General features: G+C 34.6%; 1 protein-coding gene across 1 annotated transcript in view; it reads right to left on the bottom strand.

Moving 5' to 3' along the window:
• Nucleotides 1-25,649, bottom strand: part of DPP10 (dipeptidyl peptidase like 10) — a 769,909-nt gene that overhangs the window by 40,011 nt on the left and 704,249 nt on the right. Inside the window, exons 14-19 of the mRNA XM_069577778.1 lie at nucleotides 18,744-18,835; nucleotides 18,290-18,337; nucleotides 14,659-14,780; nucleotides 13,300-13,347; nucleotides 3,008-3,106; nucleotides 2,831-2,900 (exon numbers count right to left, since the gene is read on the bottom strand). Coding sequence (XP_069433879.1) covers nucleotides 2,831-2,900; nucleotides 3,008-3,106; nucleotides 13,300-13,347; nucleotides 14,659-14,780; nucleotides 18,290-18,337; nucleotides 18,744-18,835 — 479 coding nt within the window. The remainder of the gene's footprint in view (nucleotides 1-2,830; nucleotides 2,901-3,007; nucleotides 3,107-13,299; nucleotides 13,348-14,658; nucleotides 14,781-18,289; nucleotides 18,338-18,743; nucleotides 18,836-25,649) is intronic.

Raw genomic sequence — 25,649 nt, 5'->3', positions numbered from 1 at the left:
GGTATAATGAAACAGAAGATGAGGGTGAGAATTTTTTTTCCATTTTGTTCTCATTTTAGTGCCTGAGATATTTTCCCCAATAAATCACACATATACTTCAAATAAGAACTGAATATTCAGCCACAGAAAGGAATGAAATAATGCCATTTGTAGCAGCATGAATGCAAATAGAGATTATCATACTAAATGAAGTAAGCCAGAGAAAGACAAATGTCATATGATATCACTTATATGTGGAATCTTTAAAAAAAAAAAATGATACAAATGATTTTATTTACAACAGAGAAATAGACTCACAGAAAACAAATTTATAGTTACCAAAGAGGAAAGGGTTGGGAAGAAGCATAGATTAAGAGTTTAGGATTAACATATATACACTACTGTATATAAAATAGATAAGCAACAAGGAACATAGGGAACTATAGTAAATATCTTCTAATAACCCCTAATGGAAAAGAACCTGAAAAAGAACATACATAAAGCTTTGCTGTATACATGAAATGTAAATCAACTATATTTCAATTAAAAAAGAGAAAATTAAAAAGAACTTAAATGAAAGAGAAGTTACAGAAGAAGGAGGTAACATAAGAGCAAATAACAACTTCTTCGGGAAGACGCCAAGAACTTTTAGGGCCTCGGGCCATAAAAGACGAAGGAGAAAGTTAGGTTATGGTATTAGAGTTAGGAATAAACAATAGAGGAAGTAAAACCATTAACTATTGCATTTTCTGTATTACCTGACTTATTAAAATGAAATGATACATTGTTTATATGAATCAAAATATCTAAATTAATGCAATCTGCATAAAAATAATGAATTATTGCAATAGTTATAAAACTCATCTGTACTAGACACTTTATATGTTATTTCATTTAATCTAAAAAGCAGCCTTAAAACATAAGATAAACTATAACTCTCATTTTATATTTGGATAAACTGAGCCTTAAATAAGGTTAAGCAACTTTTTCAAGGATGCACTGTTAATGAATGACAAAACTGGAATTTGAACTCAGACAGTTTGATTACATAGACTTATTGTCCACATTCAGTAGTCATAACAAGTAAGGTTATTTTCATTTCTACTCTTTTTTAAGTGCTGTCAAAGCAGTGTTAGCTGGGTTCTCAATAAAGAAAATATTAATAATTACGCTCAGGAAAACAATTCTACATCAATATCAAGTTGGTTAACCAATAGGTGTTAGAGGCCTCTGTGCCCAATACTATGTAGTCACAATGTGCTCTCACAGAAAGTATGGATGACTTCAATTCCATAGTCAATTCCAGATTGGAAAAACCTGAGTCAGGTTTTTCTAAGGATGGGAAGGGCTTCCGGCTGGTCTTAAATCCAAGAAGGAAAACTGATAAGAATGATTCAAACTTGACTGATTGTTTTGGCAGTGGAAATAAATGCTTCCTCAATGTTGCAAAAGAGCTGATAAAAAGTAAAAGGCTTAGATGTGAAAACACGGATGTACCTTTATGCTAACTAAAATAACTGATCACAGAAGGGGGCAAATATTGCATGATTCCACTTGACTGAGGCATCTAAAATAGATTCATAGAAGCTGAGAGCAGGATGGGGATAGAGGGGAGGGAGGAATGGGGAGTAGCTGTTTAATGAGCCCAGAGTTTCAATCATGCAAGAGGAATAGTTCTAGAGATCTGCTGTACAACGTTGTGCCTATAGTCAACAACACTGTACTATATACCTAACATTTTGCTCAGGGAGTAGATCTCACTTTAAGTGCTCTCACCACATTTTTTTTTAAATGACTTTTAAAATTTAGCATAACTTTGATATGATAAATATATCACAAAGAAAAAAAAAAGTATAGACCAGTATCATTCATTAAGGGAAAAAAAAAACCACATCTGAATCAGTTCTATTGAGGTGGATGAAGTGGAAGTGAAGTGAAGTCGCTCAGTTGTGTCTGACTCTTCATGACTCCATGGGCTGTAGCCTATCAGGTTCCTCTGTCCATGGGATTTTCTAGGCAAGAGTGCTGGAGTGGATTGCCATTACCTTCTCCAGGGGATCTTCCTGACCCAGGAATCAAACCCGGGTCTCCCGCATTGCAGGCAAACACTTTACTGTCTGAGCCAAGGTGAAGCCTATTATACAGAGTGAAGTAAGCCAGAAAGAAAAAACACCAATACAGTATATTAACACATATATATGGAATTTAGAAAGATGATAATGATAACCCTGTATGAGAGACAGCAGAAGAGATGCAGATGTACAGAACAGTCTTTTGGACTCTGTGGGAGAGGGTGGGATGATATGGGACAATGACACTGAAACATGTATATTATCATATGTGAAACGAATCGTGAGTCCAGGTTCGATGCATGATACAGGGTGCTCGGGGCTGGTGCACTGGGATGACCCAGAAGGATGGGATGGGGAGGGAGGAGGGAGGGAGGTTCAGTAGGGGGAACACGTGTACAAATGTGGCGGATTCATGTCAATGTATGGCAAAACCAATACAATATTGTAAAGTAAAAATAAAAAGAAAAAAACAAAGGGAAGATAGAGCTTGAGTAATTGCTAGTCAGACATCCATAAACTAAATGTATGAGTCATTATTCCCAGGAGTAACACTGAGTTCAGTTTGGGATGTAAGAAGCAAAAACAGTTATACACACTTCCATATTATTTAGTGGTGGTGTCCTTCAGGAACTCACACAACTGACAGCTGTCCTGCTTAACTACACACATGGGATTTCTTCTGTTGGTTTTTAATCAGAATATTGGCATGTGGGACATAAAAGAAAAAAAATACTAAACTTTTTAGATTCCTTTATTCCAAAAACAAATAAAATACTTACATTATTAACAGAAGAGCATACTGGTTTCGGTCCGTAAAATCTTTTGGAAAGGACAACTGTAAAGGAAGTTCTTTTAAAGAAAGAGCAAAATATTAAAGATGGAGAGTCATTTACATGTAAAACTATAAGGTACAGAGAAAGTTGTTCTTGAATGATGAAGCATGCACAAAACTTTACCATAGTCGTCAATATGAAGCATTTTAATTTCTGACTTTACTATCTTCTTTTTCAGGATAGCTTCCTTCAGCATAGAATTGTTTTCCAAAATAAAATATTCTATAAATCAGAAACGGTAGTGCAAATAATTAGATTAAGAATCAGTGCAACACAAATAATTATCCAGCATTACCATTTGATAGGCACCGTGCTAGGCACTAATTGTGAAAATATTAGTCACTCATTTGTGTTTGACTTTTTGGGAACCCATGAACTATAGCCCACCAGACTCCTCTATCCATGGAATTCTGTAAGCAAGAATACTGGAGTGGGTTGCCATTCCCATCTTAAGGGGATCATCCCAAACCAGGGACTGAACCCACGTCTCCTGCATTGGAGGCAGATTTCTTACCATCTGAGCCATCAGGGAAGCCCTAGGCACCCATTAACCTCTCATAATTTCTCTTGGATTACTGTAATAGTTTCTAACTGGGCCTCCTTATTTTAGTGAAATTGTCTCCAGTGGCCCTATACTTGGAATGTGTTTACATTTTCAAAATGTAAATCTGATCATTCCATTGTTCTGCTTAAAAATATATTGTAAATAATACAGAACTATCTAGCATTAAGTAACTTAAATTCACTGTGACTGAATTTGAATACAAAGTTACTAAGCATGCAAAAATTAGGAAAACAACACACTCGATGTGTACAAATTTCATTCAATAGAAAGAACCCAGAAATGCCACAGATGCGTATAATGGATAGACAATGACATTAAAGCATATTTTAATTAAATTCTATGTGTTCAGTTAAGTTAAAAAACAAACTGAGGATATTAGGGAGAAGTATGAAAAAAAAAACAGTTTAAAAAGAAAGAAGTTAAAATTCTAAAACTAAAAAGGTGAAAAATTTGAGGCACATAAAAATTATAAAATCTAAAACTTAAAAATACTGGATGGGATTAATAGGATATTAGATACTGCTGAAGAAAAGATTAATTTACTATATTTGACAATATAGTGATAGACAACGTAAAATATAAAACACCCAAAACAGAAAAAGAGACAAAAAATTTACAAAACATGGAGTGAAAGAAGCATCAGTAATTTGCTGGAATTTTGATTGATATGTTAAATATATTGACTTATTGGGGATATTTTATATATAAAAATGGTGAACTCTTTAATCCATAAATAACTATATGTGTATATATACATATTTGAATTTTTAATTTCGTTTGGAAATGTTTACTTTCATTTCAGGAGGCTGACACACATTTATTACATGTATTATAGGATAGTATATAGTTCTTGACATTATTTTAAATGGTTATTTTGATCTATTTTTACATTCTGCATTGCCTTATAGTATATAAAATAAGTGACATTTGTATATTAACCTATACTTATAATAATCATGATAAATCCCATTATTTCTAAAATTATTATGAGTATATGTGGATTCCATATTTTTATTTGATTTCTGTTTTGTTTACAAGTATATCTTCTGAAAATAAAGGTAAGTTTTTCACCTATATTTCTTTTTCTTGCCTTATTTCATTAAGTCTTCTAATACAATGTTACAATGAGGTAGTGATAGCAAATACTCTACTTTACCCAGTCTTGGGAGAAATGCATTGTCTTCAACATCAAGTATTAATATGATATCAGTTGCAGTATTTTTGTAGATAACAATTGTTAAGTTAAATCATTTATTTCTTCTTTTTCAGTTATTATTATTAGATTATTATTATTGTTTTCATTATATTTTTTTCTAAATCCTTTTAGTTGTTGACAGAATAATATAGTAAGTTGCATTAATTATTAAATGTTATAACAATCATGGATTTCTCGGGTAAACCACCATAGTCATAATATATTACCCTTTTATAAATTATTAGATTTGTGTTGCTTGTATTTAGTTAAGAAATTGTGCATCAATATTCTGAGTAAAATTTATTTTCTTGTCCTTGTTATATCTATGCTGACTTTGGAACTTGGTCAATGCTGGTTTTACATTTTCTGAGAGTTTATGTGAGCTTGGTATTAGTTTATTAAATATTGCTCAGAATGTACCAGTGAAAATATTGGAACTGGAATTTTCTTTTTAGCAAGAGTGGTACTGGTGGTTTAGTTGCTCAGTCATGTCCAACCCTTGCGACCCCATGGCCTGTATAGCCTGCCAGTCTTCTCTATCCATGGGATTCTCCAGGTAAGAATATTGGAGTGTTGCCATTTCCTTCTCTATGGGAAGAGTACTAACTGCAAATTAAAAATTTTAATAGATAATGGGATATTTATATATTGTACATATTCTTCTTTGAGTGGTTAACAATTTTTCTTTTAAGAAATTTACCCATTTTATCTAAGATGTCAAATTTAGTATCATTAAAACTACTTATAACATCCCATTACTATCATCTACATCAAATGTCTATAGAAGCTGTTATTAACATCATCTATTTCATTAGCTAAAATGATAGTGCACTTTTCCTTTTATGGCTTTATCTAAGATTTTATCAATTTTACTTATTCTTTCTAAGAAATCTTTTGGTTTTTATATGTTTTTGTCTACTGTCAATCCATTTTCTATATCATTTATTTCCACTCTGACTTTATAATTTCCTTCCTTCAACTTACTTTCTATTCTTTTGCTCTTCTTTTTCTAGTTTTTTAAGGCAGACTCTTAGATGATTGATTTTAAAGATTTCCCTTTTTTATAAAATAAGAATTAGAGACATAAACCTGTTTGTAATCATGATGTTTTTGTTGTTCTTTAGTTGTGTCCAACTCTGTGACTTGTATGGACTCTTGCCTGCTAGGCTCCTCTGTCCACGGTATTTTCCAGGCAAGAAAACTGGAGTGGGTGGCCACTTCCTTATCCAGGGCACTTTAAGTATCCCTAAATTTAGATTAGTTGTGTTTTCATTTTCATTTGGTTCAAATATTTTCCAATTATCTTTCTAATAAGTAAATTCTTCTTTGATCTTTGTGTTATTTAAAGATGCAAGCTTGATGACAAAAGATTCTTGGTTTCTATTCTTGATTCTTTATTTTGGCTTTACTTTTGAAGGAAATTTTCAAAGTTTGTTATTCTAGGTTGGTTTTGTTTTGTTTTGCTTTCCATTGGTATTCAAAAGATTTTTCTGCATTCCTTTTTTCTGATAAGATGTCTGCAGTCATTCTTGGCTTTCTTACTATGTATGTAATGTGTGGATGTCTTTTTAATTTTGTATCCTGCTTGAGGTTTGTTGACAAATTTCATATTTTTCATCAGATTTGGATTTGGATGTTATTTCATCAAACACATTTTCCATTCTGAGTTTAAAATATTATAGATATGGATATTAGCTTAAGTTATTTAGGCTCTGTTCATTTCTTACATCATTTTTCTCTGTCTTGAAGTTTCTATAGATAATGTTTCAAATTCACTAATATTTTCTTCTGCAGTATTTAATTTGCTTGCAATATTTTTCTGTAAAGTTTTAATTTCATATACTTAAAATATATTCTATTTTTCTCACTACATTCATTTTTTCTTAATATCATTTAATATTTTTATAATTGCCCATTTATTGTCCTCATCAGGGGATTCCATAATTTTCATCATATCTGAATCTGTCTCAGTTCTTTGGCTTTCTTTTTCTAGCTAGTTCTTTTTTTTTTTTAGTTTTTTATTTTTTAAATTTTAAAATCTTTAATTCTTACATGCATTCCCAAACATGAACCCCCCTCCCACCTCCCTCCCCATAACATCTTTCTGGGTCATCCCCATGCACCAGCCCCAAGCATGCTGTATCCTGCGTCAGACATAGACTGGCGATTCAATTCACATGATAGTATACATGTTAGAATGCCATTCTCCCAAATCATCCCACCCTCTCCCTCTCCCTCTGAGTCCAAAAGTCCATTATACACATCTGTGTCTCTTTCCCTGTCTTGCATACAGGGTCGTCATTGCCATCTTCCTAAATTCCATATATATGTGTTAGTATACTGTATTGGTGTTTTTCTTTCTGGCTTACTTCACTCTGTATAATCGGCTCCAGTTTCATCCATCTCATCAGAACTGATTCAAATGAATTCTTTTTAATGGCTGAGTAATACTCCATTGTGTATATGTACCACAGCTTTCTTATCCATTCATCTGCTGATGGACATCTAGGTTGTTTCCATGTCCTGGCTATTATAAACAGTGCTGCGATGAACTTTATTTAGCTTCTTTACATAACCAGTAATGTTTTATTGCATTCTAACCATTGTGATATTTATATTGTTGAGTTCTAAACATTGTTCTGTTCTTTAATAAATTGTTAGTCTTTGTTATAGCAGATGTTTAAGCTACGTGGAGGTCAGCTTAATTATTTAAAAGCTTTTAAAATATTTTATTTAGTGTGAGTTTGAATGACTCTTGTTCTATGACTTATTAAGATATACTATAAAAGGCATGACTCTTCTGGGATTTCTTCTAAACATTCCAGTGTTCTGATTAGTTGGAACTTTAATATACCTCAGCACTGTGTGAGTTCTGGCTTTCCCCAAGCTCAGAGTATCTTCCTATGCATACTCAGCTAGGCATTTTCAGCAACAGATGATCCCCTACAGCTCTCTACAGATTCCTGGTGTTCTTTCTCTGTCTCCAGGGATTCTCTTCCAGTGTTATCTACCCTCCCAACATTCCAAAAGCTTCAACCCTTCAGAGTTCAATTTCTGTCTCCACTGTGTTTCTGAGGTACTCTCACACACTTATTTCATTCTTCCTCATTACACTAGATTTCAGAAAATAATTTGGCCAGAAAACCAGGGCAACCGCCACATTGATCTCACTTGTTTCCTTTCATTCAGGAATCAGGACCCTATCATGAATACTGTCCCACGTTTGAAAAACGTTATTTCGTGTATTTTACACAGCTTTAAAAAAAAAATTATTTTAGTTTATTTTCCTTTCTTTCGTTCGGCAAAGAGGCCGTGTTTACTTCCATGTACTCTGTGGCCAGGTAAGAATATTTATTTTTGATTGCCAATGGCTTATCATTGATACTTTATTGTTAAAAATACAATTTCCTTAGAATGAAACATAAGGCTTTCATGATCTGGCTCCAGCCGGCCCTGTAGCCTATATCTTTTGTTTTTATCTTAAATGTTTTGTTCCAGCCACACTGAACAACTTTTATCTTGCAAGTGTAAGTGTTTCATGTGGCATGATTGTGCATTCACAGTCTTTCTTCCAGAAATGCTTTCCACTGATTACCCCCCGTTTTTTTGGAAAGGTACCCACTTCTACCAGAGAAATTATTATATTCTATTACAAGCATTACATTTTCTGATTCTTGCTTTGGACTGAGAATTCTGTGTGAATTTCAGACACATCAAACCACATCTCCTGTAAATAAGTATTATTTTCTATAATACAAATTTGGGAAATTAGCTGATTGCAGAGATTTCTTCTATCAACTTAATATGAGAAATTTCTGATTATTAAATAACAGTATATTTTCAAGGAATCTATTCCAAACACTCAATTATAAAATTTAAAATGTGAACATTTCAACTTTATATACTTTCGTTAAGGATTCAGTACTTATAATGTTTAAGACCTGTCATAAAAATGCACTTAATAAACCTAATCATAGCAAAAAGTGTTCATTTTGGATTCAAAGGAAATTATCTGATATTTGTTAACTACATAAGCAGTAATTTTTAGAAAAATTTATAAATTTGTCCTTTATACCTTTAACTAGAGGTCATATTATTGGATAAAGATTTTTAAAGTGAAAAATAGTTTATTGTATTAAAATGACTAGTTGACTAAATGAGTTAGAGGTATTGATATGAGTGTAATATATGAATAATTTATCATGGTTCTTTTTATTACCAAAAATGAACAGGAAAAATTAAATTACATGAGATAAGAGGTAGCTGAAAATTTTACTTCTAAATCAAAGGATATTTATCTGCTTATGGGAAAAAAATCAAACCATGGTCATAGAGAAATAAAATTCTATTTAAGGAAAAAAATATGAAAGATAATAAAGTCATTTTCAAAAGCAAACAATTTTTTTCATGATATATTCAGAAAACATATTTCATACAAAGTTTTGTGAAACTTTATAAAGAGAAGACAGTATTAAGACAGGATGTAATTGTGGGACTGAGGAAGAAAAGAGGATAAAGTGAGAACAGAAAATAGGAAAGAAGGAAAAGAGGGAGAGATAAGAAAGTAGAAAGGAAGCATAAGGAGGAATGAGAAGAAAGATATACAATGCAGAAAAAAGAAGAAAGGAAAGAGACTAAAAGTAAATTAAAGTGAAAGAAATAAAGCATAAATGAATAATTAAGGGGAAAAATGAAAATATAAAAGCAGAAAAGAATCATAGAAATATAAGACACAGGACTTTTGAAATACTAAGTAAAATGTTGCATATTTATACATTTTCCAAGTCCCTGAACATTTTAATGAAGGGTTTCTTTTTCATTTTAAAGGTAATATATGTTCGTTGTAGAAAATTAGGAAAGTACTCAAGAAAAGAGAACAAAAAAATCACCTGAAAGGCTGCTACATAAATGCAAGACTTTTTACTGTTTGCAAATGTTGTCTTCCAGAATTTTTATATATATTTTTAAGTACTTTTTAAAAGAGCCATAAATATTTGAGTTGCACAGTCATTTAGAAATATAACAGTTTTGAATAATTGACTTTTATTTTTATTTATTTATTTATTTATTTTTATTTTATTATTATTTTTTAAATAATTGACTTTTAAAAACATATTTTTTATTTTTAATCCTAGTGGGGAACTAGTGGCAACTTTATTAGAACAATTTGATGAAATTTTAATAAAGGACCATTTACAAATATAGGAAAACGGCACAGGGATCATAAGGGATAGTATCACAACCCAGGGCTCATGACAGTGGTTTGGTGTGTAGGTCATAGAGAGAGAGCAGTTACTGGGAGATGGTTGCATGAAAGACCCACAGTGACTTTCACCCAAGAGCACAACAGCCTGGGTGACTCCACAGGGATAATGCTGGAGAAATACAGACTCCAAAGGCACTTTTCTGCCTCTCTTCAGTCACCGATAGGATTTGTGTTAACTGAATCCAATTGGCAGTAAATAGTTGCAGAACTTAAGTCATCAAAACAAAATCCTTCTGGGTAGAGACCATGGGAGAGAAAAAAACAGTTAAGAGTGGCTCTGAAAAGACTAATGAAAGCTATTCAGAGCACAAATTAATACTCCATTAAAGTTTATTTACAAATCCCACCTTTCATTATTTGTGTTTTTTTTCTCTATTATTAGTAGTATATCTATAATTTTCTCGATTTAGAATTATCTCCTCAGTATAAACCAATAAAAAACAAAATATAGGGTAAATATATACAAAAGATTTAATGCTTATGGCTATTTTTTTCCAAAAGATTTACTGTAATTTATATTTCTACCAGCAAGTTATAAGAGCCTCATTAACAATGTAAATTTTTTGATATTATTAATTCATTAGGAGAAAATATTTGGTAGTGTTTTGCTTTGCATTTTTGGATAACTGATGAGTTTAAAGGTTTTTCACATTTGTTTTATATTTTCATTTTTTCAATATACTTTTCATGGTTTATTCTAGTTCACTTGGTCCCCCAATGAATTATGACTAATTCATTCATTTAGCAAGGGCTTCCCTGGTGACTCAGATGGTAAAGAATCTGCCTGCAATACAGGAGACCTAGGTTCCATCCCTGGGTTGGGAAGATCCCTTGGAGAAGGGAATGGCTACCTGCTTCAGTAGTCTTGCCTGGAGAATGAACAGAGGAGCCTGGTGAGTTACAGTCCATGGGGTTGCAAAGAGTCAGACTTAACTGAGTGACTAACACTTTTCACTTAGTTTAATAAAGATTAACCTGAAGATCCATTAACCCAAAGACTTAATTACAATCAAATTTAAATTTTATATAAATAAATAGTTGTCTTTCAAAAATAAAATTAAGCACCTGATCACTGTTTACAGTCCATTTATTTTCTTTATCTTGAGACTAACAGAATTTACTTATAAATGAGAAAATATGAAAGATTTGCCTTAGACAAAAGTGTGTCGCAATTTGTAACAAAAGTTATTAGACAACAACATCCATTTTTAACAATAGAACACAATTAATTAAATTCAGGTTGGAAATTTTTAAAAAGTTATCATTTTGGCAGAATATGTAATGTAACATAAATAGTTGTTTATCAAGTAATTCCTATGTTGCAAATATAGCTCATCCTCACAGAAAATTCATTTGCTAATTTTTTTAAAGGAAATAGATTCTATGAGATTATACCCACAAAAGATATGTAACAGACTCACTCTATACGCTAATTTTTATATCTGTGAAATTCAATCTTCTTTCCATTTTATCAAATATACTACCCTTATCATTATTGTTGCTCTCAGTGTTAATATTCAACAGATTTAATATGCTTACCATAATCTTCTTAGGATTTACACTGATAAGTAGAAACCAGAAGATGTGCTAAATGATTTCCAAAATCACACAAAACTCCATTCACTATTTAGAAGTTTTGTCTTCTTCTATGAGGCTGAACGTCTCCATTTGGTGGTATTTGAAAAGTGTAAATGGTCTTCCTCTGTCCTCTAAAAATTGTATTTGTTCTTCAGCATTACATTTTTTATACTATCTCTCCTTTAAGTCAAAGCATTTAAGTAAAACTCCTACTTAAGTACTGATGCTAACGCTGAAATTCCAATACTTGGCCACCTCATGCAAAGAGTTGACTCACTGGAAAAGACTCTGATGCTGGGAGGGATTGGGCGCAGGAGGAGAAGGGGATGACAGAGAATGAGATGGCTGGATGGCATCACTAACTCGATGGACAGGAGTTTGAGTGAACTCTGGGAACTGGTGATGGACGGGGAGGCCTGGCGTGCTGCGATTCATGGGGTTGCAGAGTCAGACATGACTGAATGACTAAACTAAGCTGAACTGATGTCATGAGAGAGACAAAAACAATATAATAAACTTTACAGTGGTGACCATAAACCTTATTCTGGAGTCAGAATGTCTTATTTGATTCCCACCTGTGCTATCTTATATTACAGTGACTCTCTCCAAGTTTTTTAACCTTTTTGGGACTCAATTTCCTCATCTATAAAAGTGGGTGATACAATTAACAATATCAGGGGTGTTCTGAGGAGTAAATGTGTTAATAAATATAAGCCTCAATTACAATAGATTATGGGCTTTCCTATAATCAATAGCTCAGGTGGTAAAGAAGCCATCTGCAACACAGGAGACCGAGGTTTGATTCCTGGGTTGGGACGATCCGTGGAGAAGGGGTAGGCTACCCATTCCAGTATTCTTGGGCTTCCCTTGTGGCTCAGCTGGTAAAGAATTCGCCTGCAATGTGGGAGACCTGGGTTTGATCCCTGGGTTGGGAAGATCCCCTGGAGAAGGGAAAGGCTACCCACTCCAGTATTCTGGCCTGGAGAATTCCATGGACTGTATGGCCCATGGGGTTGCAAAGAATTGGACACAACTGAGAGACTTTCACAATAGATTATAATAATCTATGATAAATCATTACAGCATGAGAGTATTGATTAAATAAAATTTTTAAATGAAAGAAAGAAAAGGATAGATGAAAATAAGGAAAAAGAGAGTCAGGAAGTAATTTGGCTATTCATTTTTAAGATCAGCTCAATCATGTTTGTGCTTATACTCTTTACTGTTAAAATTCTTAAACAAATTGACCACATCTTACTAGCAATGAACACCCAGTTTCTGCCATATATCCTAATAGAGTCTTCACTCAATAGATAATGGACAACTTAATAAATATATAAAAGCATAAATGAATATGTAAAACTAGTCATGGATAACTAAAATAAGTAAGATATAAAATATATGAAACAATATATTTTTCATATTTTTTTCTAAAATAAGTGTGTTGATCTGGAGAAATAATCTACATGAGGTTCAAGAAAGAATAAACCAGAGCCCTAATGGGCCAATAGACTGAAACGTACCTAAATGAACTTCATCAATTACTCCTCAGTCAATTTAGATACAGGAGATATCCTATTTTGGGAATACATTGATAAGATCCAACTCCAATTATAAGGCAGCCCGACCCATTTGCTTTACTATTTCTCTTACACACACAAGGTCATATTGCTGGTACCTATGCCTATTTCCCCAGTCTGAGGGCTCCTTTGAAGAAGGTTCTATAGAGTACAAAACTCAGAATGAATGAGATCATATCAAAGACTGATGCCAATCATGACTACTCTGCATTGTTGTGTTCATGTACTTACTTGCTGGATTGTCTGTGCTGTGTAGGCTGACCACTGGAACCCCTGGACCTGGATTTTATAAATATATGTAGAAACATTTTAAAAACATCTAAATAATAACTATTGGAAGGTTAGATGACAGAATTCTTTTTTTCCACATGTAAGCATTTCATAGTTAAAACATAATGAAATAGAAATCAGATTATTAGATTTCATTCCTTTCTATGCATATTTTATTCAGAAAAGTAAAAACATATGGTGAGAGAAACTATTTACAAGATTATTGCTAAGATCCTCCCTTCTCTAAAATGCCATATACTTCAATATTTCTATGGTTTTAGCCAATCTAATGCACCCTACTGTCTTTTTCTCTAGTCTTTAATAGAATGGTCACTGATCTGTCAGTTGATTCCCAAACCTGTGACCCTTTACCCTCTCATCCAAGATTAAATTCTATTTACCACTCAGCCAAGAAAGAAAGAATGCATGCATATTAGAAATATTTCATCCACAAGACAAATGAAATTTTGGAGCTAATCTTATATTAATTAAAAAATATGTGGAATAGTTATTTCAAATACACTGGACAATTCAAGTGTAACTATAAGATGTTATCTTGAAACTTCACTTCTCTAATGAACTCTATTTGGAGGCCAATGGTTTTTCTCTGGTGTCATCAAACAAGTACATTTCTGTTTTGATTATTTAAGGTGTCAAGAGAAAAAAATAAAGACAAGGAGCAAGTATTGGTCTATTCCTCATGGTATCTTAAAAACAGTACTGCACAAGATACCAGCTAAAGCTGTAACATTCAATCCATTGCGTTATAAGAGGATATCTCTGATTTCATCAGAGTATCCTGTTAAAGGTACAATGATTCCTACTAGTATAACCTAGACATACTTACCACTAGGTAAGACTTAGCATACTATTATCATATAGAAGAAATTACTGGAGTGAACACACTTTCTCAAAATTTAAGGAGACTAGACCCAAAGAATTAAATTTTTGTAGGTCCTAAATTTCTTAACAACAAAGCCATTATTTCAACAAGGAAAGTATTGCTTTTCCTGAAGTCTAGGTAAGTTAGTTTATTTTTCTAGGATGACTTTGCTAATGTAAATGTTTATCACTTTTTAAAAAGATTCATATAAAATAGCACTTATTGATCACGTACCTGTTTATATACTGACTTACTTCTAATTTCTGTCTTTTAAATAAAGTAATGGATAAAATTTATATCACAAAAAACCCTTATTTATTACTTTTTAACAAAAACTTGTGTAAACAAGGAATATAAAATCATATATTACTACTTATAGTAATAGATACTGATCAAACAAAATTGATAAATAAATTTTAACAGAAATCAACTATTACCTTTACAGAGTAATAAGAAATGTTGATTCATGGGACTAAAACTGGCATCAAAATATGTGCATTGTTCTTTCATAAAATTACATGAAATGCATTGACGATTCAATAAGCCTTCAGTAGAAGCACTGGGGAAAGAAAAAGAGAGAAATACTACTATTCCAGGTACTTAAATGTGTGGTATCATTATTTTAATATTAACATAAAGAAGTTACAGTATTACTTACGCTGAAGTTCCTCATAAATTATTACTTATCATAAAAATGCAAAGTCAATTTCCATTACTAATGTTAAGATATACACATTCTTCTTCTCAGTAAAAAAATTAAAATTATGAACACCTATACATATGTAACATGTATATAGTTATACATGCTTTAAAGAAACTGACTTTCCCAGGATTCAATATAACTTATTCTTAGTTATATTTTTATAGATATTTCTTTGTAAAGTCTAAAAGGAAATTACCCACACAGACAAGCATAGTCACTAGCAATAATATTAGTTGAAAGAACTAATAAATTATGAATAATCATAAATTATCTGTGCTGCTAGACAGAAACACTGCTAATGATACATTTTTAAAAACTTGGCTGCACAAAATACTCTATTTTATTCTGGAATAAAACACACAGTATACTATACTTCACAAAGTCACAACTTCACACTTGAAACATTTTGGGTTCATTATAAACTCAAATTTTCCTTTACACCCAAAAGTGATCAATATAATAGGCACTTAAACACATTAGCTAGTTTTAGCCTTATGATAAATCATAGCCTTTTTTTTTTTCTTTTAAACTGTGGTAAAGCAACATTCACCATTTTAGCCAGTTTTCAAGTATATGGTTAATTTCAGTCACAATATTGCAGAACTATTGCCCCAGAGACACTACGAATGTGTGGCAGTCACACACAGAATTTAACTTCTCTCTCTCTACTCTGTCATATAATTTTTCGATCCAAGTTCCCTAAAAATTTATATTGGTATTTTCTCATTATTTAGATTATGAAATTACTAAAAATAAAGAAAAGCATACTTTGAGACAAAATTATGACACTGAATATGGTAGCAATTCTGATTCTATTAATCCCATAGATTAAATCAACCAATTAATATTTTTATGGACCTGGACAAGGCAATGATTACGTTTTTTGGGTTAAACACTAACAGTATCTTATAGTCAAGTCAACTGGCACTTGATGAGCCATTTAAAGAAAAATTTGTTGGTTGTACATTTTTGTTATAACCCAGTCTTCTACAGTAGTGCAGGTCATAGATATATTGACTGTTGTATTGCTTTGCCTCAGTCACTAGAGACACGTGTGTGTTCTCATTTGCTTCAGTCATGTACAGCTTTTTGTGACCCTGTAGACTATAGCCCTCCAGGCTCTCTTTCCATGGGGATTCTCCAGGCAAGAATACTGCAGTAGGTTGCCATGCCCTCCTCCAGGGGATCTTCCCAATGCAGGGATCAAATCCGTCTCTTACATGTCCTACGTTGGCAGGCAGGTTCTGTACCACTAGTGCCACCTCGGAAACCCACAAGTGTGTTACTCGTTCAGTCATGTTTGACTCTTTGTGACCCCATGGATTGTAGCCTGCTAGGCTTCTCTGTCCATGGAATTCTCCAGGTAGGAATACTGGAGGAGGTTGCCATTTCCTTCAAAGGGGATCTTCTTGACCCAGGAATCCATCCCAAATCTCCTGCATTGAAGGTAGATTCTTTACTGTCTGAGAAGTCCATAGGACAAGCACACAAATCTAAGAACTCATTGTTACTCAAATCACATTTTTAGGCTAATAAAAGGAGAGAATGAAGCAGCTCCATTAGCTGAACTTAGCCAAATGTAATTTTCTGACACTCATTTTTCTTTAAGCGTTTTACAAAATGAGAGAAATAAAATATCAGTCAAGTATTTCTAGATCTCTAAAGGATTGTTCTTGACTGCCAATATTAACCACAATATAAGCTTTAAGAAAGATAAGTTTTAGGTAACCAAAACTAGAAAGTGACCAACACTTTAATCAAGATGTCTAAGCTAAAATTAGAATCAGTCTCTTTAAATAAATAGCTGTTCTTCCTTTGGAAGTCGTTAGAATCGAGAACATGTGTTCCAGAGTCTAAGAGAAAAAAACAAAGAATGTAAAAATGACATACTGTGATATGTGATTAAAACGAGGAGAGGCTCACTTCAGATGACAGTGATTTATGCATAAATAAGAGTGTGTGGATGAATTAGAGTGAGTAAGGGTACTTGAAACATCCATTTTTGCTCTCAAAGGAAAGTCTAGGCTACTTGGTAAGAATCACTGGTGACACTGCTTCAAACATGATGAATTTCCACTGAGAATATGCCATGGCAGTTTTGACACTTTAAAAATGGATCTGTGAAACAGAAATTAGAAAGGATATATGATGTCTAGAATTAATAAGTTGCTTGCCAGACAAAAATGAAAGTCATTCTTGGGAAGCCGTGGTGAAAGCTTTCTGAGTGAGGAGGCATTTTTAATACTAAATAGGTATGACCTTAAACCCTTTTATGAATATAGCTTTCCATCTGGGAAAATTGGAGAGATAAAAATAGTCCCCATCCACAGCTCTATTTTAGTAAGCAAGGGCCATGCCTGGCTTAAATAACAATCTATGGATTTTACACATTCTGAGAGTGGGGAGAGAAAAACTGCCACTTGATCTACTCTACTAAATGTCCACAATGCTTTAATTTGGAATAAATTATATGTGTAATAAATCACATGTATACAGTATTGCATGTGTGCTTAGTCCTTCAGTCAGTTCTGACTCTTTGCAACCCCGTGGACTGTGGCCCACCAGGCTCCTCTGTCCATGGGATGCTCCAGGCAAGAAGACGGAATGGGTAGCCATTCCCTTCTCTAGGGGATCTTCCTAACCCAGGGATTGAACCTGGGTATCCTGCATTGCAGGTGGATTCTTTACCATCTGAGACACCAATTCAGTTCAGTTCAGCTGCTCAGTCCTGTCCAACTCTTTTTGATCCCATGGACTGCAGCATGCCAATCTTCCTTGTCCACCATCACTCCCAGAGCTTGTTCAAACTCATGTCCATCGAGCTGGTGATGCCATCCAACCATCTGATCCTCTGTCATCCCCTTCTCCTGACTTCAATCTTTCCCAGCATCAGGGTCTTTTATAATGAGTCAGTTTTTCACATCAGGTGGCCAAAGTATTGGAGCTCCAGCTTCAGAATCAATGAATATTTAGGATTGATTTCCTTTAGGATTGACTGGTTTGATCAGGGAGGGCCTCATATACTGAAAACTTTAAATGAGGCATAGCAGAACAAAAAGCTATTTGGGAAATAAGGAAATTCTAGTGATATGTGTCATTCAGAGATGCAAGTCTCAAAAAAAAAAAGATATTTTGAAAGGATAAAAACAAGTGAGAGAAAAATAAAGGAGGAATAAGATGGTGTCCACTCCAGTTGCAAACCTTTAGGCTCACAATGGTCGAGAGATGAAGTTTTATCATACTGAGTCGGCTCTCTACTAGTCATACCAAAAATGCAACTTCAGATCTTTCCATCCTATGATTATGCTGTGTGGATGGCCCCTGAGTAATCAACTTGTGCAGGAAGGTCCTCTCACACTGCTTACCTGTACAGCTGCCTCCCTCTGGGAGATGACTCGGTGCTCAGAAAGTAACTGCCCATGAAAAAAAACAACACAAACATCAGGCACCAATCAGTTTTTGCAACACTGAGTTTTCACTTGAATTTTCCAACTGCCAAAGAATAGGCAAGAGCTTTTCTATTATTCAACAGCAGGGCTTTGATCCATTTGGGAAACATCTTTTCTTAAAATGTTGTCATACTTTTTTTTCTATGCTCTCTCACAATCTCTCTGAGTGTGACTCTGTGTGTATGTGTGTGTGTGCATGTGTTTGTGTAAGCATCTTTTTGGGTGAAGCTGAGGGAGAGTCTTAAAGATTGTTTTTCACATGGCCAGGCTACTTGGATTAGGACCATGGTAAGCAAAAGTAAATCTGGCAGATAGGATTGCATTTAACAACACTGACTTTCAACTTGACTAGAGAATCAAAAATGCTCACATTTTTTGTGTAGTTTCATCATATGCCAGGATCTTTATCACTTCCCAGTTTCCTGATGTCAGATGCCGCACGGTAATTTGCTCACTTTTACTCTGCAAATAAATAGAAAACATTGATTTCCCTTTTATTTAAATAGCATCTCTCTGGTCAACACCAAAGTGCTAACTGCCCCTGTCACTTTTAATTCTTTAGTTCTCAGCTAACATTGAGTTTCTTGTTTTTAATCTCAAGAATGAATACACATTCACATAACCATAGTTACAGGCAAGACAGTACTTTTATTCCTATGCTGTAGGAAAATCATTCAGAAAACATCTCCACATAGGACTACATGGGTAGCATCACCTTGACATAGGAAGTCATCTTGGCATTTAATATAGACATAGGACTTTGATAGCATTAATCTAAATGATCGACAGCTAAACAGTTTGAATAGCTTTGAATAAAACTTTTAGAACAAACTTCATTTCAAATAGATTTTAAGTGTTATATGCTTTTAACCTTTACAGCATGTGTATTGAGAATAATATTGATAGATTTGCTATTTTCACTTAATAATTTATTTCTGAGATTAATTCATGTTGATACTTGTAGACATTATTTTCACTGCTATATGGTATTTTATTGTATGCATGAATACAGAAAAATTTATTTTTTGATATTTGAGTTTTTCCAAATTTTTGCTCTTTAAAACAAGTTGTCTGTGAACTACTTTATTAATGTCTCCTTGTGCATGTGGCAGGGTTTTCTTGAGACAAATGCTGGTAAGTGAGAAAACTCCTGGAGGGACCACAGAGAAAATGGCAGAGGAGTAAGACGAGATCACCAGCCTCCCCCCAAATACATAAAAAACTCATCAAGATATGGAGCAACTCCTACAAAGTAACCTCTAGGTGACAGCAGAAGACCCCAGGCCTCCAAGGGGACAGGCTAAGTTCCCTGAAATGAGGTAGTAGAGAGAAGGGAGGCAAAAAGGGAAAAGAGGAAGAACTTCTGGGCAGGAACTTTTGCCCCAGAGGAGGGTGGGAGCATGCACAGGGAAATTCCCTCACAGATAGGCCCAAAGAGGAGCTAGGAAGTCTTGGAAAATCAGGGACTTCTGCTGCTGCTGCTAAGTCACTTCAGTCGTGTCTGACTCTATGTGACCCCATAGACGGCAGCCCACCAGGCTCTGCCGTCCCTGGGATTCTCCAGGCAAGAACACTGGAGTGGGTTGCCATTTTCTTCTCCAACGCATGAAAGTGAAAAGTGAAAGTGAAGTCGCTTAGTCGTGTCTGACTCTTCGCCACCCCATGGACTACAGCCTACCAGGCTCCTGCGTCGATGGGATTTTCCAGGCAAGAGTATTGGAGTGGGGTGCCATTGCCGTCTCCAAATCAGGGACTTGGAGGGCAGTAAACAGAGAAAGCTGTACTTCTCAGCTCATTGACAGCTCATGGACCGTGGCCCTAAACAGACAGCAGGCTTGGGAACCGAGAGTGGCGCGGCATACAAACCCAGCCAGCGCACACAACCCTTGCAGCACAGAGGACAGTCCCAGGTAGCCAGTGTGACGGGGCAGATAAACCTAGCTAGCAAGTAGCACAGAGGGCAGGCCCAGGTACCAGGCAGACAAACACAGCTTGTGCAAAGGGCGGGATTAGGGTGCCCATACTGGGAAGGCATACAAACTTGGGCAGTGAACACAACCCTCCCGGCACAGCTGGAAGAAGAACAAACACCCCCACGACAAAGAGTGCAGGCAGTGAGATGAAACAAGTGCACATAAACCTCGCGACACAGAAGGTGGAGCTCGGGAACTGAGAGTCAAGTGCACACAGCCCTGAGATACAGAGGGTGAGCTTAGGGGGCTGAAGGAGTCCCACATAAGTCACAGTGATGCAGAAGGATCCACACAAGCACCTACCTAGGAAGTTTCTGCCAGCAGAGAAGGGTGGGACAGGGGAACTGAATCACCAGCAATGATCCCAGGGGCAAGCAGTGGACTGGCTGCACTGCATATATGCTGAGAGAGACACTTTGAAGCAGCTGTGAAAACAGACGCGCCTAATACTGCGAAAGCTAGGACTGCCCAAAGGCATACTTAACCCACAGACACTCCAAAACCTACTACTGGAAATGGCACTGCCCTTGAGAAAGACAAGATCCAGCTCCGTCAACCAGAACACAGGCACCAACCAGGAGAACATCACAGGACACTAACCCAACCCTATCCACAGAGGCAGACTCCACAGCTAAGAACTGCAACCTTGAAAACGCTTTTTAATTTTTTTTTCTTTTTTCATTTTTTACTTTTTCTTTTTTTTCTCTTATAAATCACACCATTTATTCCCCCAGTATATCTCCACCTTCACACTAGCATTTAGCAGTGCTGTGTTTTCCTCTTTTTTATCTTGTTATAAAACACACACACACACACATTTTAAGATTTGTTCTTCTTATAAATCACACTGCTTATTCCCCAACATATTTTCACTATCACATTAGCTTTTTGCGATGCTGTGGAGTTTCCCTTGTTAAAAAAAAAATGATAATAATTTCAAGATTTTGTTTCCTTTTTTTCTTATAAATCACATGTTTATTCCCCCTACGTATTTCCACCTCCATATTGGCCTTCTGCAGTGCTGCGGAGTTTTCCTCTTTGTGTTTTTGTCAAAAAAAAAAAAAAAAAAGGCAAGAAAAAAATTCATTTTAGGTTTTTTTTTTTCTTTTTTCCCCTCACTTTTTTTTTTCTTTTCTTTTTACTTGATGAGTTTTTGGATTTTGTTTTGGATATATTCAACTGCTTTTCCTACTGTTCTTTACTGGCTGTAGCTATTCCTGAATATACATATATCTTTTCCACACATGTCTATTCATCTTTGTTTTTCTATTTTTTCTTTCTCTCTTTCTCTTTTTATATTTTAGTCCTCTTCTCCATCCCTTCTTTTTTTTTTCTCTCCCTTCTCCTATTTCCTTTTTCCTCTCTTTTTTTTATTCTCCCTTTTTTCCCTCACTCTGCTTTCTGCAAGTTAAGTTGTTGAGCTCTCTATGCTATATTCCCCAATTGGCCTTCTGCTTGTGCTCAGATTATCAGACTGAGAATTAGTTAACTCTTCTTTCAATTGGTTGATATCACCTCTGGTTTCCCTGGCTCATCAAGTCAATCTCCTGTACTTTTTATCTTTAGAACGCTTTGGTTATAACTGTATATGTGGAAGTGTGTATGTATATGTCCCAGTATTTCTGTAATTACCTACTTTATCTCCTCCCACTAGAACACAGGCACAAGTCACCCCAACAAGAAATCAACACAAACCACCCAATTAATATTTCCCTCCAGGGGCAAAAATCAAAAGGAAGAAGTAATACAACCCTAAAGCCTGGAAAAAGGAGACTTCAAATGGACCAAGTTACAAAAAAAAAAAAAAAAAGATGATGATGAAAAGACAGAGAAATACAACACAAATGAAAGAGCAAGATAGAAACTCAAAAGACTAAATAAATAAAGAGGAAATAAGTAAGCTCCCTGAAAGAGAATTCAAAATAATGATAGTAAAGATGCTCCCAAGACTTGAAAATAGAATGGAGAAAATGCAAGAAGCATTTAACACAGTTAATACAATGACCAAGGACATACAAGAAATAAAGAATAAGCAAACAGAGATGAATAACACTATTACTGAAATTAAAAATACACTAGAAGCAACCAATAGCAGAATAACAGGCAGAGGAATGGATAAGTAAGCTGGAGGATACAGTGGTGGAAATAACTGCTGAAGAGCAGAATAAAGGGAAAGGAATGAAGAGAATTGAGGAAAGCCTCAGAGACCTTTGGGACAATATTAAACACACCAATATTTGAGTTATAGAGGTCCCAGTGGAAGAAGAAAAAAAGAAAGACACTGAGAAAATTTTAGAAGAAATTACAGTTGAAAACTTCCCTAACATAGGAAATAGTCAATCAAGTCCAAGAAGTGCAGAGAGTCTCCTACAGGATGAACCCAAGGAGAACACATCAAGACAAAGGTTAAGCACAAAGAAAGAATATTAAAAGCAGCAAGGGAAAAGCAACAAGTAATGTACAAGAGAAAACCCATACGATTAACATCAGATCTTTCAGCAGAAACTCTACAGGCCAGAAGGGAATGGCAGGATATACTTAAACTACTGAAAGAGAAAATCCTACAACCACAATTACTCTACCCACAAACGATCTCATTCAAAATTGATGGAGAAATCAAAAGCTTTACAGACAAGGAGAAATTAAGAGAATTCAGCACCAACAAACCAGCCTTGCAACATATACTAAAGGGACTTACATAGCCAGTAAACACAAGAGAAAGGAAAGACTTACAAAAACAAACCCCAAATAATAAAGAAATGGCCAATAGGAACATATGTATTAATAATTACCTTAAATGTAAATGGATTAAATGCACCAACCAAAAGATACAGACTGACTGAATGGATATAAAAACAAGACCCATATATATGCTGCCTACAGGAGACCCACTTCAGACCTAGAGAGACATACAGACTGAAAGTAAAAGGCTGGAATAAGATATTCCATGTGAATGGAAACCAAAAGAAAGCTGTAGTGGCAATCCTCATTTCAGACAAAATAGACTTTCAAATAAAGATTATCATAAGAGAAGAAGAAGGACACTACATAATGATCTAGGGATCAATCCAAGAAGAAGACATAGCAATTGTAAATATCCATGCACCCAACATAGAAGACCTCAATACATGAGGCAAACTAATAGACATAGGAGGAGAAATCAACAGCAACACAATAATAGTAGGGGACTTCAACACCCAACTGCCATCAATGGACAGATCATCAAAACTGAGAATCAATAAGGAAACACCAATCTTAAATGAAACATTAGACCAAATGGACCTAATTGATATCTTCGGAACTTTCCATCCAAATACAGAAGAATACACTTTCTTCTCAAGTGCATATGGAATATTCTCGAGGATAGACCACATCTTGGACCACAAATCAAGCCTCAGTAAATTAAGAAAATTGAAATTGTATCAAGAATCTTCTGACTAAAATGCTATGAGACTGATATCAACTACAGGAAAAATCAGCAAAAATCACAAACTCATGGAGATTAAACAATACAGTACTAAATAACAGAGAGGTTACTGGAAATCAAAAGATTCCTAGAAACAGATGACAATGAAAACATGATGACCCCAAACCTATGGGACTTAGCAAAAGCAGTTCTAGGAGGGAGGTTTATAGCAATACAACCATAAATCAAGAAGAAAGAAAAGCATCAAATAGACAGCCTAACTCTACATCTAAAGCAGCTGGAAAAAGAAGAGAAACCACCCAAAGTCAGTAGAAGGAAGGAGATCATAAAAATCAGAGCAGAAACAAATGAAAAAGAAATAAAGGAAACAATAGCAAAGATTAATAAAACTAAAAGCTGGTTCTTTGAGAAAATTAACAAAACTGACAAACCACTAGCTAGTGTCATCAAGAAAAAAAGGGAGAAAAATCAAACCAATAAAATTAGAAATTAATAAGGAGAGGTTACAACAACAGAAATACAAAGGATCATAAGAGAATATTATGAGCAACTATATGCTAATAAAATGGACAACCTAGAGGAAATGGAGAGATACTTAGAAAAGATCAGCCTCCCAAGACTGAATCAGGAAGAAATAGAAATTATGAACAACCCAATTACAAACACTGAAATTGAAATGGTGATCAAAAATCTCCCCCAAAACAAGCCCAGGGCCAGATGGCTTCACAGGGGAATTCTATCAAACATTCAGAGAAGAGCTAATGCCTATTTTTCTGAAACTCTTTGAAAATATTGCAGAGGAAGGAAAACTTCCAAATTCATTCTACAAGGCTGCAATCACCCTAGTACCAAAGCCAAGAAAAGAAAACACACAAAAAAGAAAATTATAGGCCAATATCGCTGATGAACATAGATGCAGAAATTCTCAACAAAATTCTAGCAAACCATAGAATGGTGTTGATGCACCATATCAACAGATTGAAAAATAAAAACCACATGATCATCTCAATAGATGCAGAAAAAGCCTTTGATAAAATCCAGCATCCATTTATGATAAAAAAACACTTCAAAAAATGGGCATAGAAGAAACCTACTTCAACATAGTAAAGGCCATATATGAAAAGCCCACAGCAAATATTATTCTCAATGGTGAAACATTAAAATCTTTCCCTCTAAGATCAGGAACAGACAAGGGTGTCCACTCTCACCACTATTTCTTCAACATAGTTTTGGAAGTCCTAACTATAACAATTAGAGAAGAAAAAGAAATAAAAGGAATCCAGATCAGAAAAGAAGTAAAACTCTCACTGTTTGCAGATAATGTGATACTATACATAGAAAACCCAAAAGATACTATTAGAAAATTACTAGAGCTAATCAGCAAATTCAGCAAAGTCACAGGATACAATGTCAATACTCAGAAATCACTTCCACTCCTATATACTAACAATGAAAAATCAGAAAGAGAAAATAAGGAATCAATACCATCCCCATTTCAACAAAAAGATTAAAATATCTAGGAATAAAACTACCTAAGGAAAAAAAAAGATCTGTTTACAGAAAACTATAAGACACTGATGAAAGAAATCAAAGATGACATAAACAGATGGACAGATATTCCATGTTTCTGGGTGGAAAGAATCAATATTGTGAAAATGACTATACTACCAAATGCAGTCTATAGATTCAATGTGATCCCTATCAAGTTACCAATGGCTTTTTTCACCAAACTGGAATGAAAAATTTCACAATTCATATGGAAACACAAAAGACCCCAAATAGAAAAAAAATAAAAACAGTCTTGAGAAAGAAGAATGGAGCTGGAGGAATCAACCTTCCTCACTTCAGACTATACACCAGAGCTACACTCATCAAG

Source organism: Ovis canadensis, chromosome 2 (assembly GCF_042477335.2).
Source record: "Ovis canadensis isolate MfBH-ARS-UI-01 breed Bighorn chromosome 2, ARS-UI_OviCan_v2, whole genome shotgun sequence".
NCBI lineage: Eukaryota > Metazoa > Chordata > Mammalia > Artiodactyla > Bovidae > Ovis > Ovis canadensis.
Note: the sequence above shows the minus strand (reverse complement) of the source record. Positions and strands in the feature narration are given on the sequence as shown.